General features: G+C 44.8%; 1 protein-coding gene across 1 annotated transcript in view; it reads right to left on the bottom strand.

Moving 5' to 3' along the window:
- Nucleotides 1–15302, bottom strand: part of LOC108804375 (NUAK family SNF1-like kinase 1) — a 42717-nt gene extending 27415 nt beyond the window's left edge. The window contains exon 1 of the mRNA XM_018576085.1: nt 15030–15302. Coding sequence (XP_018431587.1) covers nt 15030–15302 — 273 coding nt within the window. The remainder of the gene's footprint in view (nt 1–15029) is intronic.
- Between the last annotated feature and the right edge of the window lie 3112 nt (nt 15303–18414).

The following is an 18414-nucleotide window of genomic DNA, read 5'->3' on the forward strand; positions in this document are numbered from 1 at the left end:
TGGGCCTCAAATGAGAGCAAGTTCCAGCAAGGAAGAAGGTGCCTTTGCTTCTAAGTGCACAAGTTGTGGTCTGGAACTAACACAAAGACCAAAACCTACGGACTTAGAAGAGAAGGCACTCTAGGTTGTGGTCTCGGACTAGCATGAAGACCGCAACCTATGCTCTTAGACATGAAGGCACCCTAGGTTGTGGTCTCGGACTACCAGGAACACCGCAACCTATGCTCTTAGACATGAAGGTACCCTAGGTTGTGGTTTCGGACTAGCAAGAAGACCACAACCTATGCTCTTAGACATGAAGGCACCCTAGGTTGTGGTCTCGGACTAGCATGAAGACCGCAACCTATGCTCTTAGACATGAAGGCACTCTAGGTTGTGGTCTCGGACTACCAGGAAGACCCCAACCTATGCTCTTAGACATCAAGGCACCCTAGGTTGTGGTCTCGGACTACCATGAAGACCACAACTTATGCTCTTTGACTTGAAGGCACCTTAGGTTGTGGTCTCGGACTACCATGAATAAGTGTTATAGGCATTACCTAAACATATACTTTGACTAACTGCTGCTTTTTCTTAGGTTTGGACCACATGAAGGGCCCTGGGACAGTTAAACTCAAATGTTATCCCCACCAACTCTAACAACATAACTTTATAAAGTTCGTAAACATTCAGCTAGTACGACACAGGGCATCCTGTTTGTGTGCCGTCTACGTGAACCATTGCACAGCACTTTACGGGACTTGGACACAGACATGTTTATGTGGCTATGCAGCTTGTTCTCCGACTATCAGGAAGCTTTTATCTGTTCTGGAAGGCTGCTAACAGCACTCAGCTCAGCCGCTTCCGGGAAGACTTTACCACATCCTCCTCCGACTCATGTGTCTGCAATATAGCTTGGAGCACATGATAAGGAGCTCAGAGGTGTCTGTGTGGGCTAGTCTAGTGATTCAATGAAAGTGTGGAACCATTAAATGGTCCAACAAGAAAACGTTTTGGCAAGCTCAGCAATTTTTTAATGGCTTATTGCAAAATGCGGAAATGACGCCCAGTATTGCAGAAACCATGCAGCCTCCCTATGCTCAATTTCACAACACGTTGTTCTACACTTTCCTCGGCTATCCTATTTACATGAGCATTTGTACCTTTGCTAAACTATAATTTTGAATAACATTGTCAAACGTGCCAGCTGGACTACATTACGTCGCCTATTTCTCACCCTTCTCTGCCCCTCTTCAGATGCCTACATTGATTTATTTCCCAGCAAAACAATGCTGCTGCCCTCCTGAGTGCCCACCAACACTGTATAAAGGGAAAGAGCTCTTGGGAGATGCAGTTTTGGGGGTGTACCCACATCAGTAGGAGCTGACCTTCCAGCAGCTTCCCCTTTAAGAATTTTACATGACTGGTGATGAGGTCACAGTAGGAAAAGCTGTTTCTTGCTACAGGAACAAGGGCATGATCTATAGAGAAAGGTTTGTGGGTAATGCCTGGACATACCCTTTAAAGCTGGACTCCATTCACTAAAACTTTCATTCAAATATACAGTATTACCCAATAGCCACAAGAGGTATTAAAGGACAACTATGAGGTGAGTGATTTTCACTCAACCTCATAGTTCGAGCCGATGTGTAACAATGAAACTGTCACAGGTCGGCTCAATAGATTGTGAAGTGAGCGAACACATACCGGCGTCGCTCGCTCACTTCTCGATCATGTCCCTGCAGAGAGCCGTGACTGTCACTCACGGCTCCCTGCAGGGATTCTCCCCCTCCCCGCTCCAATCCTCCAGCGCTGACTGGCGGAACGGACGGGGGAGGGTACAGCTGGCTCTGCCTCTAGATAGGCAGAGCCAGCTGTCAATCACACAGCTGGGTGGATCTCGACCCGTCCGGGCTGCGGCGGTCTCAGTATACCGCAAGCTGTAGCTCGCGATATACTGAGCCTTGGGGCACGGGAGGTTTATGTCCTCCCATGACCCTTAGGAGAACTATGGGGAAAAACACTGATCCCATAGTTCTCCTTTAATGCACTTTGCGTGCATCAAATGCCTTTGCAAGCTCAGATATTACCTTGTAAGCGTAGCAGTGACATCAGCTGTGCTGTACATAACCTGTGCAGAGAGCAGAACTGTGGGAGGGGACCCAGCAGGATGCACCCACTACAGTAAACTACAGGAGGGGGGGGTGGGGACAAGACCAGTCACCCTACACAAGGAGAGAGAGCAGCAGTGACTGGTCTTTATTACAGGAGGGGGCAGAGACAAGACCAGTCGCCCTGCACAAGGAGAGAGAGATCACCAGTGATGACTAGGAATGGGTCACGATGGACCAGGTGATGGACTTTTCTGTGTGGCTATAAAAGTAGAAGAGTTGATTTTTTCCTAATATCTTAAGACAACCAGAACACTTTCACATGTAAAGAGGATGTGTGATATGACACCCACTTTATCTGCTCATTCAGTTTTTCACAAAATGCATCAAGTCTGCCTGTAAGACAACAGCCCACCCTATACGATCAGCAAGAAAGAAATCAAAATGAAGCGCATGTCCTTTCTTCTGTTCCTGATACAGATTGTTCCGTGAATCTTATGAACTGCACAGCTGCAAAGAACATTTCATTCACCCCCGTGGTGGAAGTAAGGAAAGTTTTCTTTTCAATCCCCACAGGAATCTCAGGCTTCAATATTTCTTTATATATATATATAAGAAAAGTCTTCCCGTCTACTACTCTGGGAATCCTTCTGGAATGTTGGTTATGTCTGGAGCCATTAAAATTCCATCTAGCACATTGTAGTTTAAGAATCAGACGGAAATATGGAGGTGGGAATGTAAAGATAATGAGTACGGCGATAGGAAAAAAAAAAGACCTCCCACTAATTAAAGGGAAGGTCTGGTTGAGATAAGAAACAATGCTATGAGGGTCAAAAGAAGCTATTGAAGCCTCGTCAATTATGGCTCTAATGCACTCAGGCTGCATTAAAGTGACACTAAACTCAGGAGTTCAATCTTAAAAATGCATTCAAGTAACTTAACTGTTAACAAAAAATTATCTTATTTGTGTATCACTCGGCTGTAGATCCTCAAATCATCTCTGAATTGGTGCTGACACTGTCCTTCCTTCTGGAGGGGGGCTACTTTTGTTCCCCATGGTCCCTGTGTATGTTGTAAAGTAGTCACCGCTCCAAGCTCATGTTTAGTTTACTAATTTGTATTGAGATTGTAGTCCATCACAGGAGTGATCTTGGAGCGGTGACTACTTTACAACACACACAGGGACCATGGGGAGCAAAAGTAGTCACCCTCCAGAAGGAAGGACAGTGTCAGCGCCAATTTAGAGATGATTTGAGGATCTATAGCCGAGTGATACACAAATAAGATACATTTGTGTTAATAGTTAAGGTACTTGAATGCATTTTTAAAAGGTATAACTCCTGACTTTAGTGTCACTTTAATGATAATAATTGAGGGTCTCTTTTTTTATTTTTTTAACAGTCCTATTAGCTGCAGAAAAGGTTAAAACACCCTGTGCCCACAGGGTCTGGCTCTCAAGTGGGCCACCATGCCCCCTTCCCAGTGCTCTAATCAACAGTTCTCGAAATGTGAATGCTGTTGATTCTGATGGATGGATCTTGTTGAATTTAAAGGGGAACTTCACCCTACCTAGACAAAATCACATTTCAAATCCCTAATTGTTCCTATATGGAAAAAAAAAACCCTCCTATTCTATGGAGTCCAGCATTGGCAGATATGCCATGGTTCTCTGACAGGGACCTATACGGTATATATCTGCATGCGTGAGTTCCTGCAAACTCCCTCCTGGGATGTGGTGGCTAGACTATGTCAGCAGGGGGCCAGACTATGACATCCTCAGCGATTGAAGAAAGTGGAAAAAATGTTAAAAGTTACTGACTGTTTTAAATAAATTTTGCAATTTTGTAAGAGGGAGAGGGGAGGAGCCATAGTTATTTTCATGTGTGAAGGGCCACTTTATATGTGGTGGGTGAATAGCACATTATGCTATATGCAATGGCTGATGGGTGAATCTTCTTTAAAAACTAATGGGTGAATCATCTTTGACAATGACTTGGCTTTGGGCAACTACTCTTCCCGTGCTCTACTTGTGATAGCTCAGCTGTAATGTCCGTGTTACCCAATTTCTGTCTTCCTTGATGCAATCCATTTTCGAATGATACATCAGCAGTCCGCCAGCCAGAGCAGAACTCCCAAGCACGCTGAGGCGAGTCAGCAACATGCTGTAGCTGAACACAGTGTGACACATTTTTTTGGCGTGTCCGACAGGAATTGTTTTCCAGCAACCCAAATTTAGCAATGCCGCCTCTTTATCTTTACATTGCCTGCATTTGCATATTTTGGCGCTGACTATTTCATGAAATAGGATTTCTAAATTTATCTCAAGGGGGGTTGGGAGCTTCATGTGGTGGGCTGTGGGAGTGTATAGCCTGCATTTTTTCATTCCGGGTTTAAAATCATTCAGTTATAATAGACAATAGGCCCATATAAGGACATTATTAACACCCAACTCCAGTCCAAATTTTATGGTTTAATTTTTGGGGACTGCAGGGGAGAGTTAGAATTTCTTTCAGGTTTTCATCTTCCTATATGACCCGATTGGGGAGATTTTCTCTCACTTCCTGTCCATGTGATGCCTGTACTAGAAATGGGGAATACAGTTGTCACCAGGACAGGAACATTATTGTTATGGTAATTAACTTCCATTATAGCTTAGGGCCAAGTCACATTAGTGACTCTGATAATAGGAACACACTGACAGTGACAGAATCGCCAAGAGTCCACTCAAATTCTTCTATTGTGTTACCTCCTCGTTGGATGGGCCAGCAACATGTCAATCCAAGCTATGTCCAAGTAGTACTATGGCTTCCCTTTAACAAAGTATATGTGCTGCAGCACCTAATTATAAATGCATCTTCAATTTCCTCTTAGATCCCCTTCAAAGCTCCAGAAATACCAGTTGACCATCATAGTGATGTCCACCTAATGCAGCTTCATGTGATGGTGACAACAATGTTGGACTGCTCCTGAATTTAGAGCAGAGTTGCCACTCTCGTGTAGGGTATTGCTATCAGCTGCTAATTCAGAAGCCTGTAGATTGTCAATCAGCATCTGACCACAGCTAGTCCTGCCCACTGCTTTCTGAATTTGCAGCACTGCTGAAACCTTCCCACTGTGAACTGCAGTGTCTGGGAGAGGGAGCGTCTGAGACACAAATGAAGAAGGACTTGGCTCAGTCAGGAAAGGTAAAGGAAGATTTTTTATGAGGCCAGTGCATCACATAGTAACTGGACTTGAGACTTGTTTAGATTGTCATACAAGAGCCTTCAGTTGCACTTTAAAGAGTCTTTTTACATTTCTGGACAGGGTAGAGAAGTGTTAGTACCCCCGTCAGGGATTTTTTTTGTCAGTCTCATTGGAAAGATTTCCATTCTCTTCCTGTCCCAGAGACACAACAGAAAGAGAGGGGAAATCCCCTCTTTGAAAGTAATCCCCATCACTGGTGTTCCCATTGGAAGATTTTCCTTCTATTTCTGGTCCAGTGGCAACCATAACATTCTCCATTTCCCATCATTTTCTGTCTTGGTGGCAATGGTCATCAAGGCAAATAGGGTAAATCTTCACAGCTGGGACACAGACGGTGATAATAAAACCCTCAAAGAGGTTCTAATTATTTCCTACTAAATAACAACAACTAATGCAAAAAAGTTTGGCCTAAAACATATGCTTTAAGTGCAGTTGTACTGCAAAGGGTTAACGGATGGCAGATTTGACAATGTGACACCAGCCCTAGTGAATTGAGCCCATAGTACTGTGCGCATTTAGGAAGTGTGAAAATGCTTTGCCTGTACAATGAAAAAGTAAAAACCAAGTGCAGACAATACAAAATCGAATAGAAGGGTAAACTCAGAGATGTCATCCTGACCCACTGCATCCGGGTTGTGTTTCCTGTTCCCTAACTGCATCGCTCTAGTAAAGGATGTGCATTCGGTAAATTTTTTTATGACTTCCAGCAGTTCCTGGAGTCCAAAGGCTAAGCTCCCCGCATGGTAGAGTGTTCCTATCAGATGTCATTAGCAGACCTGACTAAGCAATATGCTGCCACTAACGAAACCTTAAATGGTCAGATGTTGAGTACACCCCTTGAGAGAAGACGTAGTCACAGTGAACTTTGGGTTCACTAATGACCACCAGACTTTTGGTACTCTGTTTTGGTACTCTGTTGGAAAACTGTGATTATTTGCCAACAATGGGTGGCAATGTCATTTTAAATTTGTCCCAATACACTAGAAGACTTCAATAGGGCAATGCTACAAGCACAAAATGCTGCTGTTGTTGCTCCTTCACCGTTCAATTATAGGCTGGTCGTAGTATGGTGACCTAGTTGAATTGCTTATCTGTCCTGCAGTGGAGAAAAGTCAGGTCACCAAGATGGCTCTGCTGTCCAACAGGGATGAGCTAATGTTAATCTTAGGACTAAGCAAATAGAAACACAATCTCTTTGGCAGACAACACAGTTGGATATACACTATATGACCAAATGTGGATAAACCCCTAAATTGAGTTTCCAGTAAAGGATTCTTTTAATACTACAACATACAAAGACATTTTTGATAGTTGTCTGCTTCCAACCTTCTGGTAACAGTTTGGTGAAGGCCTTTCTAGCATGACTGAGCACATGTGCACAAAGCCAACTCCATAAAGACATGGTTTCAACAGTCTGGTAAGCAGGAACTTGAGTGGCCTGCAAAGAGGCAAGACCTCAACCCCACTGCTCACCTTTAAGAGGAATGGAAAACTGATTGTGACTCAGGTCTTCTCGTCCAAGGTCAATACCTGACCTCACAAATGTTTTTTTGGCTAAATGGGAAACATTTTGTGGAAAGCCTTCCCAGAAGAATGCAGCTGCGAAGGGGAGGGGGTGGAGGCCAACTTCATTTAAATGTCTATGGTTTGGGAATGGGATGCCCAACAAACCCCCATAGGTGTGATGGTCAGGTGTCCTCAAAGATTTGGCCATAGAGTGTATGTATTTCAACTGTGTATTTAGCTCTTTGCCTGGAATTCACCTTCAAGAGCCCATTCACACCAGGGCCGTGGCAGATCAGCGCGGTTTCCGCGCCGATTTCAAAAGTGAGGTTTTAGGTGTTTTTAATTGCGTTTCAGCGCTGAAACGCAATTAAAAACGCCCAAAACCGCACTGATCAGCGTGGTTCCATTGAAAGCTGTATGGAAACCACGCTGATCAGTGTGGCAAAAAAGGTGTCCGGGAGCAATTCGGGTGGTGGCGCAGTTGCATGAATGGTCCCCATAGCAATGTATGGCATCGGTTATGTCGGCGGATCCAAACAGCCGAACCGCCCTGCTGTGAACGGGGGCCTAAAAGATAATTTGAGATTGGTTGATGTGGATAATTGCTGTGAGCCCACCATCATTTTTTTTACACTGTACTGCTGAATTACTTATGGTGGTCCGGTGCTGGCAAATGATTTGGATTGCACTCTAAGCTTTCCTTTCTTTAACTCATGAACATAATCAGCATGCGTATCCTAAGAGCATGCATTTCTTTAGCAGACACCTGTGACCTTTAAAAAGGTAAAATTATACTATCATCTCAGGAATTCCAGCAAGGTCATTACCCTTTTTACCTCAGTTAAGATCCATTAAGATTACGAGGTGCTACACCTGTCTGCCTTTTGATGACACACAACCCCGGTTTGTTTACAGTGCAGCTCCAGGCAACAAGTGACATCAATCACCAACATGCTGATGCCATCCAGTAAGCATTGTCGTTGCGCTATAAGGCTGAAAGTGCGATCATAAAATTAGGATTATTGGGGTGGGGGTGCTGGATCTAGAGTTGCCTTATTTTCTCAATGTAAAGAGAAGTCCATATTGTAGAATCAGATGACTCTGATTAGGCAGAACACAGACATAAAAGTCCCTCTAAGCAAATCTGGGGGTGAATATAGGATGGAAGAACAAGAGAACCACACCAAAGGTTTAGGAGTCCAAGAATATTTATTTAATTATAGAAGCCCAACAGTAAAACCAATGTGTTTTGGCGGTTACATGCCCCCTTCATCAGGGCTTTAAATGCTTTTTAGAAATGACCCGTAGACTCATTTGGATTAATGAGTGCATGTGGGAGTTGGCTCATTTAAACCTTTCCTCTGAATATGTGCTTCAATGGCTGGCAATATAAGACTCACACATTGGCTTGTTACATTTGTATTACTATAATGAAATATGTATAATAATTATTATTATTATTATCCTGTATATTTGTTTATTTAAAAAAATATTATTTTCAGCTTTTATATTTATTTTAGACTCTCTTTCATATCCACATGCACTCTTACAGAGGCAGCTGCATGTCATTTCTCATGTTGGGCTTCCTGACGGTGACAACGGTGGAGCATGCCTGCGCAAAAAGCTTTGGCATGGCTGCCAATAGTCTACACTGTAAGCTTCTTATCTGCATACATGTTCTGGGTGACTCAAACCATTGATTAAACAGGGTCAGTCTGGCAGCCAGGCTAGGAGCATTTGAGTAAAAAGAAGCCAACCTTCATGTTCAAGTTTCCTTTGAATGCAATGTTTTTTCTTTTTTACGACAGGAAGGTTCCTTTAAATCCGTTGTCAGGCCACCCAGTCTGGGTGGAAGAGAAGGCGCCTTGTTTGGTGCTATGCACAGGGGTGGCATACTGGGTCCATCATTTAGATCCAGTCAATAGTCTTGTGTTTGGCATGTTAGGATAAGCAATTGTGGAGAGATAAATCAAGTGAGCCCTGCATTCTGGGCCCATGCCTAACCGGCATTTTGTTGTTGCCACGGTGACAGCCATGGCCAATGCCAGGCTAGCTTGGCTCTATCAACATTGCATATGCTAAACATGCCCACCACCTTTTCTGTTGGCAGACACACCATTCAGCCTCTATGCACGAAACAGCTGCTGTGGCCCGCGACTCGGGGGAACGGAGCTATTTTTAAGGCATGGCAATGAAAGAATATCACTCGTCTCATTATTTACATCTGAGCCAAACAGTTTATTTTATTTGGCAGGGCCCGAGCCGGCTGCGCATTGGATTGTTCTCATTCTCATCACATTCCCATTTTTTTTTAGATTTTTTTTTCAGCTTGTAATCATTGAACCTTGTAAATTCTGGTCTGCAGGGAGGCGGATTCCACAGAGATCGTTTCTGTTCTGTGTTCTCAGCAAGGATTGCATCCTTTGGAACTTTTCAATAGGTTTTAAAAAGAAAGAGCCGGCTAAGGCTGCGTGAGCTATATATGTTCCAGCAGACCCTGATGGACAAGCCATGCTGGCACATACAGACCCTTGCACAGTAACAAAAGGGCAAAGAGCTGTGATTTGCAGAGACTCCAACCAGGCAATCAGATTTCAATTTGATTTAACATTTTAATCCCTACGATTAAGCACGTGAGGGTGAAACGCGTCAACGATGGGTGGTCTAAAGTCAGGCTGTCTAGAGGCAAGGACGGCAGTGTGCTCATGAGCTGCAATAAAGTTTTATCTTTTATTTATTTGGTGCAATTAAATTCCAAGTTTCAAAATTACAGTGCTTTCACATTCATAATAGAAGACTGCTCATTTGTTGCTACAGGTAGGGCCGTCCCTATAATGAGGGGGGGCGCCCAGCGCAGTGATGTCCTCAGTTGCCAGGGAGCTGAGCGGGACGATCTGGCTGGCATCCCGCCGAGCTTATCCTCAGCACTATCAACAGTACCCGCCAACCAACGACACCCCCACTGTACTGCCTCAGGCGGTATATATGGTAGGGATTGCCCTGGCTGCAGGTTTCTATAATCAATGAGCCCAAACTTATTCTTGCTTTCAGCCCTAGATTTTTTTGCATTCTCACAGTTTTCAATCCTTTTAAAGCAGTATTGGACCCTTGCCCATTTTCTTTGGGTAGTTTGAGGGGGGAAAGTGGTTAATTAATTACATTTCTATAGCAGTCAAAGAACCTTGTCGGTTGTTGGGGCAGCCATCTTGGGCGTGCTCAGTATTTTTTACTAGGGCCAAAAACCCTACCAGCATGTCTTTGCAGTATGGGAGGAAACCCACACAAGGACTGGGATGACATGCAACCTCCATGCCGATAGTGTCCTGACTAGAGTGTAAGAAAATATGGACACCGGCACTGCAAAGTAGAATAACGTCTTTTATTGACGTTCCATGCAAAAATACACTATTGCAACGTTTCGGGGTCACACACCGTTTCGGGGTCACACAGGATCCCCTTCATCAGGCTTGTTCTGCCTGATGAAGGGGATCCTGTGTGACCCCGAAACGTTGCAATAGTGTATTTTTGGATGGAACGTCAATAAAAGACGTTATTCTACTTTGGAGTGCCGGTGTCCATATTTTCTTACACTTTATTCAGACGGTGGCCATCCGTCGACTACTGATGCACCCAACCCATCATTATGGATTAAGCGGTAAGGAGTGCAATGGGTACACGGATTGTTAGTGTCCTGACTAGGACTCAAACCAAGGACCCCAGTGCTGCAAAGTAGAAGTGCTAACCACTAAGCCACTCTAAGGCAGAATGAGACTGGTCCTCTTTAGTGCAAGGTTTAAAAGTCTTCAAAACCAGGTAATAGGCATATCTTTATATCTATGGCATTGATATATTAGGGTGTAATCAAAAAAGTAGGGGTGCTATTATATATTTGCACAGACAGATATGGTCCGCCAAGGAAATATAAAAGGACAATAAGTGCCAATGTTGTTTACAGGATTATTCTAGAGATTAGGGCTAGCTACGTATGTGGGTTATAATTCTTCATATATGTATGTTTTGCAGCCTTAATACAATAGAACCAAAGTTTATGGGCTCAATGCACACATGTGAATGCTCTGTGCGTTGGTGTGTGCTGTGTTGCAGTAGCGCAGGTACGTTTTTAGTGTGTTCAGAGCTCATTTAATCTGACTAGGCCGCCTTAAAGTAATGCTCCTCAATGCATAAAATTGTGAACATTACCACACGCAAAGATGTGAAGGAGCCCGAAAGGTCAACTACCAATCAGTCATTGGTTTTCTCTCTCCGAGACACAAATAAATGCATTTCCTTGTGATTTTTCTTATCTCCACCACTTCCCACAAGACCATCATGAATGAGTCACCATCTTGTGGCTGGACCCTCCCGTCATTTATTCTATATTATGGAGGATACATTGGGAGAGACATCATTATTTAACTGCCAGAATTCACAAGAGATGAAAGAGAGGGAGCCAGGGGGAGATTTAGCTTGGTTTACTTCAAAACAGCAAACCCATTGAAAAGCATTGAGCACTAGGGATGAGGACAGAACTGGAACTTCTTGGAAGGCACAGGAAGTCATTTGGGCATTGAGTGCTATACTATACATGCTATACATCAGCACTGAACTCAAGTCAATAAGCCAAGACCTATAGACTAACATCCACTTGGGTCCAGTGAAGCTTCATAGCAAGCAACCATATAAACAGACAATGTAAGGCTTGCGGTAACAATGAAACCTCTAACCAACCCAGTTCCACTTTGCAAACGTCATTCCTTTTGTTTGGGTAACATATTATATCACCCATATGTATCTAGAGATAATCATGTCATGCAGAGCTGGACAATTCCCAGGATCCAGGTAGCCAATGGTCCTGAAAAGTTACAGATATCAATGGACCTGGCACTTAAAAAATCCTGCTGGCTCCTGGATTGGACAGACTGGCTCCTGAATTCCAAGTAGACCTTCTATGCAGATAACATCTTCCTCTCTTATGCCTCCTTCCCCTCCTCCTGCTGCCTCGTTGGATGTTAAACACCCTGTGAAGCACTATTGTGATGTTTCAATTATGAGATCCCACGCATACTCAGAATTTTAAAGTTTTCTATAGTTGTTGTCAATGGCGCTGGTTCCTAAAAAAAATCCTGCTGGCTCCTGGATTGGACAGACCACCTCCTTTCAGCAGGTCTTTGCCAGGTCCCATAGCACGTCTGCGCATGTGTGAGATCCCCAACCATGCCTCTGCTAGGGAGAGCCCTGAGTTGCCCTGTGCATGTGCTTGTCTTGCCTGAAGAAGGGGATCTTGAGTGACCCCGAAACATTGCATTTGTGATATGCTGCACTTTCATCAATAAAATAAACGCAATTCAACATTTGGAGTGCCCCATTTATGCTTTGTGTATGTAACGGCGCCATCCATTGGACACCGCAGCACCCACTAGTGGTTTCAGAACATAGCGGTCAGGAGTACAATGGGTTCATGGACTTTACACATGTGAGGGGTCCTCTTTTAAGATGGGAGCTGAGACCTTCAGCTGCAGGACTCCATGGGCTCGTAAGTGTGTTATTTTTTTTAGTTTCAAAGAGGGACAGCTGTTAGGGATGCCAAATTTCAAGTGACAGGTCTTAAAAATACATTCGAGTATCCAAGCCTTTAACAAAACTGTATCTTATTTGTGTATCACTCGGCTGTAGATCCTCAAATCATCTCTGAATTGGTGCTGACACTGTCCTTCCTTCTGGAGGGGGGCTACTTTTGTTCCCCATGGTCCCTTTGTGTGTTGTAAAGTAGTCACCGCTCCAAGCTCACTCCCGGAATGGACAATCTCAAAACAAATTAACTAACTAATCATGAGCTTGTAGTCCATCATGAGAGCGAGCTTGGAGGGGTGACTACTTTACAACACACACAGGGACCATAGGGGAACAAAAGTAGCCACCCTCCAGAAGGAAGGACAGTGTGTGCACCAATTCAGAGATGATTTGAAGATCTACAGCCGAGTGATACACAAATAAGACACATTTTTGTTAATAGTTCAGGTACTTGAATGTATTTTTAAGACCTGTCACTTTAAATTTGGCATCCCTAACAGCTGTCCCTCTTTAAAAATAAAAAAAGAACACACATGCTAGTCCATTAAGTCTATCAGCCGAAGCTCTCTGCTCCCATGAGTGAAGTTGCTCTTTGGGCTTTACTTTGAAAACAATTGTCTAACAATTTATTGCAGAATATAATCCACCTGCAAATATTACATTATACCCGTGATAAAACTGTTATCACGATACATGTACAATCTTTGCACACAGTATGTTTACAGTAGCAGACATCAGGCATTTTAAACATGTGACAAGTTGTGACAACTCCTCCATTCTAGCCAAACCTTAATCAAAGCAGGACTGCCGGAGACATTTGTCCCCGGGCTTCGGTGACGAGGATCAATCCAGTCACCGATCACTTCTGTCGCTTCTGCAGTGATGACACAGAGCGTGTGTCTAGATCAGCAGCCCACGGGGGTTGACAGCTGAGTCTCAAGACTCCCCGCAGCTGTGCTGACGATGTTGCCAAACTGCATTTATTTTGGGATTACTGAAATACCAGAGCGATAACTAAGATGTGCACGTTTCTTCGTGGCTGGTTCCTGTTTGCTAGGGAAAGTACCAGGTTTTGAAAAATTGTCCCGGCAAATACAGTGGTAGGGGGAGCAGACAAAAACTGGAGCAACTTTGCATGGCAACCAATCAGCTTCTCTCTTTCATTTTCAAATCTTAACTGAACAAACTGAAGAGAGAAGCTGATTGGTTGCCGTGCACAGCCGCTCCAGATTTTGTCTGCTCCGGGTTTTAGTAAATATTCCCCCACTGTGTGTACCTGGCATGGCCTCTGCTTAACCAGCTGTGCAACAGCAGCCTAACAGGAAACCATCAGGGCCGGTGCACACCTAGGCGAGCCACGCGAACATTCGCATTGAAGTCAATGGAGGCTGCTCGCACCTTTGCGGTTTGTTGCGCAATATGGTGTAGGAGCTATTTTCGGGCGGTTGTCGAGCGGTTTAGGCCCCATAGACATCTCTATGCATTGAAAAACTGTGCGACAATCACGCGGTTTACAACGAACAGTCACGCGCTCGAAAACATGAAAACCGCTCGGCATCTGAATCTCCTAGGTGTGAACCGAATAGTAATCTGCTGTTTCCGGATCTATGAAAGCCATGAACCTTTCCAGTCAAGAGATTTACATACAGGATACCAAAACTTGATTTACAACTGCTAATTGCTCAGTAATGATAGTTCCTGGATGTAAGGCTGATCGAGAGACTTCAAAGCTTTCTGAGTCACTGACCTGGACTATGGAAATCAGAACTTTCAATTTCACTTGCAACATGCTATTTCCCCGGTCAGTGATCCAGAAGGTTGTGGAGCCAGCCAGGCATATGTGGCATTTTGAGAAGCAGGCAAGAAATGGCAGCCTCTATATTTTTGGCAGTACAGGTTGCTTGTAAGAGCCCTGTCAGTTTTCTGTACTGAAAACTTTCTTTCACAGAACAGTTACATTGCAGTGATCAGCCTCCTATGTAAAGTGCCCCAAAACTGTAGCATGCAGAAGTTTTAAGGTGCACCCAATTGCAGAGTGCGCATAGGGATTTTAATACTCTTTCCAGAGCAATGCATAGATAGGAACAAGCCCTTAAGCGGATTGGGTGATGTACCGTTCCTTCATTCTGCAGAACAGCATCCAATTCGCTGGCACGACATCGGCATCAATACATTGCACATTAGAGCAGGGGTAGGCAACCTCAGCACTCTAGATTTTGTGGAACTACAAGTCCCATGAGGCATTGCAAGACTGACACCCACAAGCATGACTCCCATAGGCACAGCCATGATGGCTTTGTAGTTTCACCCTAGCTGGAGCCCTTAAGCAGATTGGGTGATGTACTATTCCATCATCTGCAGAACAGCATCCAATTCGCTGGCTCAATAAAAGCATCCCCAGACATCATTTTTTGTCATTGCACATTAGAGCAGGGGTAGGCAACCTCAGCCCTCTAGATTTTATGGAACTACAAGTCCCATGAGGCATTGCAAGACTCTAACAGCCACAAGCATGACTCCCCGAGGCAAAGCCATGATAGGATTTGTAGTTTCACCATAGCTGGAAAGCCGGGCTTGCCTACTCATGCATTAGAAATACCGATGACTGTCACTTACCAGCATCCCTGTACTCTTGTCTATGGCCTTCTTGACCTTGCCGTAGGTGCCTTTTCCCAAAGTCTCCATAAGCTGATACCGGTGTTTGATGCTGTGCTTGTGGTGGTGTTTCTTCACCGGCACTGAATCTTGGCTTCTAAACTGGTCAGTCCTGTCCCATGCCGGGACCCTCTCCTCCTCTCTTCTCTGACCCAAATGTTCCTTTGCCATCTTGCTGGACAGCATGCCGGTGTTGCAGGAGCTGTCCTCCCTGATGCACGTCACACCTGTCATGGCGGTCGTCTATATAGTATAACGCCTTCGATCAAATTATTGTCAAAACTTGTCAAAGAAAAGTCATATCAAAACAATAAATATTTGAATAAGTTAAAATATTATTAATAAATACGCGGCACCGCTTCTTCCTGCAAGCCGCTTCAGAGGTTTATGTCGGTGGTTATGAGTGTTGGTGATCTGCTGCCTCTCGCTGAGTGTTGGAAGAAGTAACAATCGGAAAAGTAACAATTTCAAACTTTGCAAAACTTCTCTTCCAGGTTCTCTTCCCTTCCTCTTTCTTTGGATCTTCTCTGTTCAGGGATTGTGGATCTTCTTCTTTTCCATGCAGCCTTGCCGTGGTTTGATGTTCTTGCAGCAGCGGCTCTGAGAGTGAGTGTGTGTGTCAGCTGTCTGAAGTTGCTGTGTGTTCTGAGTTTGTAGACTGGCCTTGCATCCTCCTAGTTGTGGTAGGAGGAGACTTAGGAAGTGGGCAAAGCTTCAGCTGCAGTCTGATGACTGTAAAGTGACTGACACATTCCCTACCTGAGCCGCTGGGGGGGTTGTTAGGCAGCCAGGGATGATACATGGTTAGTGTTAACTCATTATTGTTACCGTAAATGGACTCAGCTCATTAATCTTATTGCATGTATCTTAAGGAAGAACTCCGGTGAGGTGCAAAATTAACTCTGACAGCGCAGATTTGGGTGGCACAGTGGTGCAGTGGTTAGTACTTCTGCCTTCCGGTACTGGGGGTCCCTGGTTCAAATACCAGTCAGGTCACTATCTGCAAGGAGTTTGCATGTTCTCCCTGGGGTTCCTTCCGCACTCCAAAGCCATGATAGAAGGTTAATTGGCTCCTGTCTGAATTTGCTGCCCTTATATATGCATGTGAGATAGAGACCTGAGATTGTAAGATCCTTGAGGGTCCATTCACACCAATTGCAGTGCGTTCCAGAGTGGCATCTGCTGGAACACACAAAACTTCACCCTTTATTCTGGGGCGGGAGGGGGTATGTTGGTGTATTGAAGTCAATGGCACTGCAGCCAGGCCCCCCCCACCTGCAGTGCAATTGGATTTGTGGCAAAACATTGCCTGCGTTCCGGTCTGCTGCAACTGCAAAAAATAGAGCATGCAGCATTGTTTACGTTTGCAGCGGACGCAGGCAATGTTTTGCCACACGTCCGATCGCACTTTTTTTTTCTACCCTAGACCAGGGATAGGCAACCCCGGCGTTCCAGCTGTTGTGGAACTACAAATCCCATGAAACATTGCAAGACCTTCATAGCCAAAGGCATGACTCCCAGAGGCAGATGCTTGATGGGATTTGTAGTTTCACCACAGCTGGAGGTTGCCTACCATTGTCCTAGACCAAAACAAGCACTTAATCCTTGCAGTGCGGGCGTAGCTCACTCCAAGGGTTTATTATATACATGCCCTGAGTTCTTCTTTAAATCGACTGTCGTAGGGAAAAAAAAAACGTGTTCTTCCACACTCCTGGGTATGTTGGATGCCTGGTCCCCCCCACGGCAGTGGGCTGTAGTCTCGCCAATCAGCAGCTACACTACAGGACTAGGGGTGGACAAAAACATGGTGCCGCCACACTCCCCGATATGTTGGATGCCTGGTCCCTCCAATAACGGGCTCTGGTCCAACCCGTCAGCTGCTACATCTCTACAGAACCAGTGGCGGACCAAAACCCGCCACAATCTTGGGCAAGTTGGATGCCTGGTCCCCATACGGCGGCGGACTCTGGTCCCACCAGTCAGCCGCTACATCACAATAGGACTAGGGGTGGACAAAAACTTGGTCCAACCACAGTCCTGGGTATGTTGGATGCCTGGTCCCTCCCACGACAGGCTCTAGTCCCACTCGTCAGCTCGTTACATCACTAAAGAACCAGTGGTAGACAAAAACCCGCCACACTCCTGGGCATGTTGGATGCATTTAGTCGCCCATGCTGCTGTCCCCCCCACACCTCCTGCCCCCCAATGAGATGCCGCCTGAGGACACTCCTGCATGCAAGTACAAAAAAAAACTCCTGTGGATCCTTAGAGAAATCCAGTGTCCTTGTGTCTTCCTGTGCCATGAACTGATATCTCAAACAATATTATCTGCCTTTTTATTTCACTTTTGTGAACTGCAAAACATCTCCCCTCTATGTAATAAATATGACGAGATGGGCAAGTTTGTGCATTCCACAGCAGGAGAGCAGCCTGTGGCGACAACGTCGCTCCTCCATACAGTGCTGGAAGTGAGTGTTGTCACCCTAGGACAGGAAGTATGTTGCTGGCAGGGTCACCAGATGAAATGACAGTGAAAAAAGGAAAACTAATGTGTCTAAGTACTTGCAAGCTGGAAGATATAACGTTTTGGGTTTAGATATGCTTTCATACAATATGCATTAACACACTGCTATAGTCTGAATGGGTCCTGTACATTGATTTGAGCAGGGTCCCGTTTCTGTGACGTTGGTGTGAAGTTTATCATTGTCACCCCTTTGTTGTTCCTTGTACAGCACTGTGTAACATGCCAGGGCTTTACAAATCAATCGCAGTTATTAAAGCTAATAAAACTTAGCACCGTGCTTCGATAAAACTTTCATCAGCAGCAACAGAGCGTGGAATGGTCACCATAAACATGATGAAGTCGTCCTCATTAACATAGCCTGACATATTTGTGTGTGATTACAAGACATTCCCGGGTCATTTCCATTCATGGCTAATGTAATGAGCTGGATAGTGTGACTGCGAGCGGTTATCAAGAGCACAACTATTTAGCCATAAACAGTCTGGGTCAAATATATCTCTGACTCTGTCGCTTTATGCAACGTCCTCCTTACTCATGCTGCACAATACGTGGATCATACTGGTCCTGGGCGGCCGGCTGGGCCACATATGCAGCTCAAACTGGGAGATATATTAGAATCGGATGTCCTGGATAATGCCAGGAATCGGGATACACATTCAATTAGCAACATTGTCTCAGGATTAACCAGACTCATGACAACTGATCATGTCGGAAAAGCCCAGAATAATCTGGAGCTCCTGACTCACTGAAAGCAGTAGGGGCAATAATAAATCTTACCGGTATCCGGGTAGTAATCAAAGTAATCAAATGAAAAGCAGTTTG

Source organism: Nanorana parkeri, unplaced genomic scaffold (assembly GCF_000935625.1).
Source record: "Nanorana parkeri isolate BGI_ZX_2015 unplaced genomic scaffold, ASM93562v1 scaffold56, whole genome shotgun sequence".
NCBI classification, from domain to species: domain Eukaryota; kingdom Metazoa; phylum Chordata; class Amphibia; order Anura; family Dicroglossidae; genus Nanorana; species Nanorana parkeri.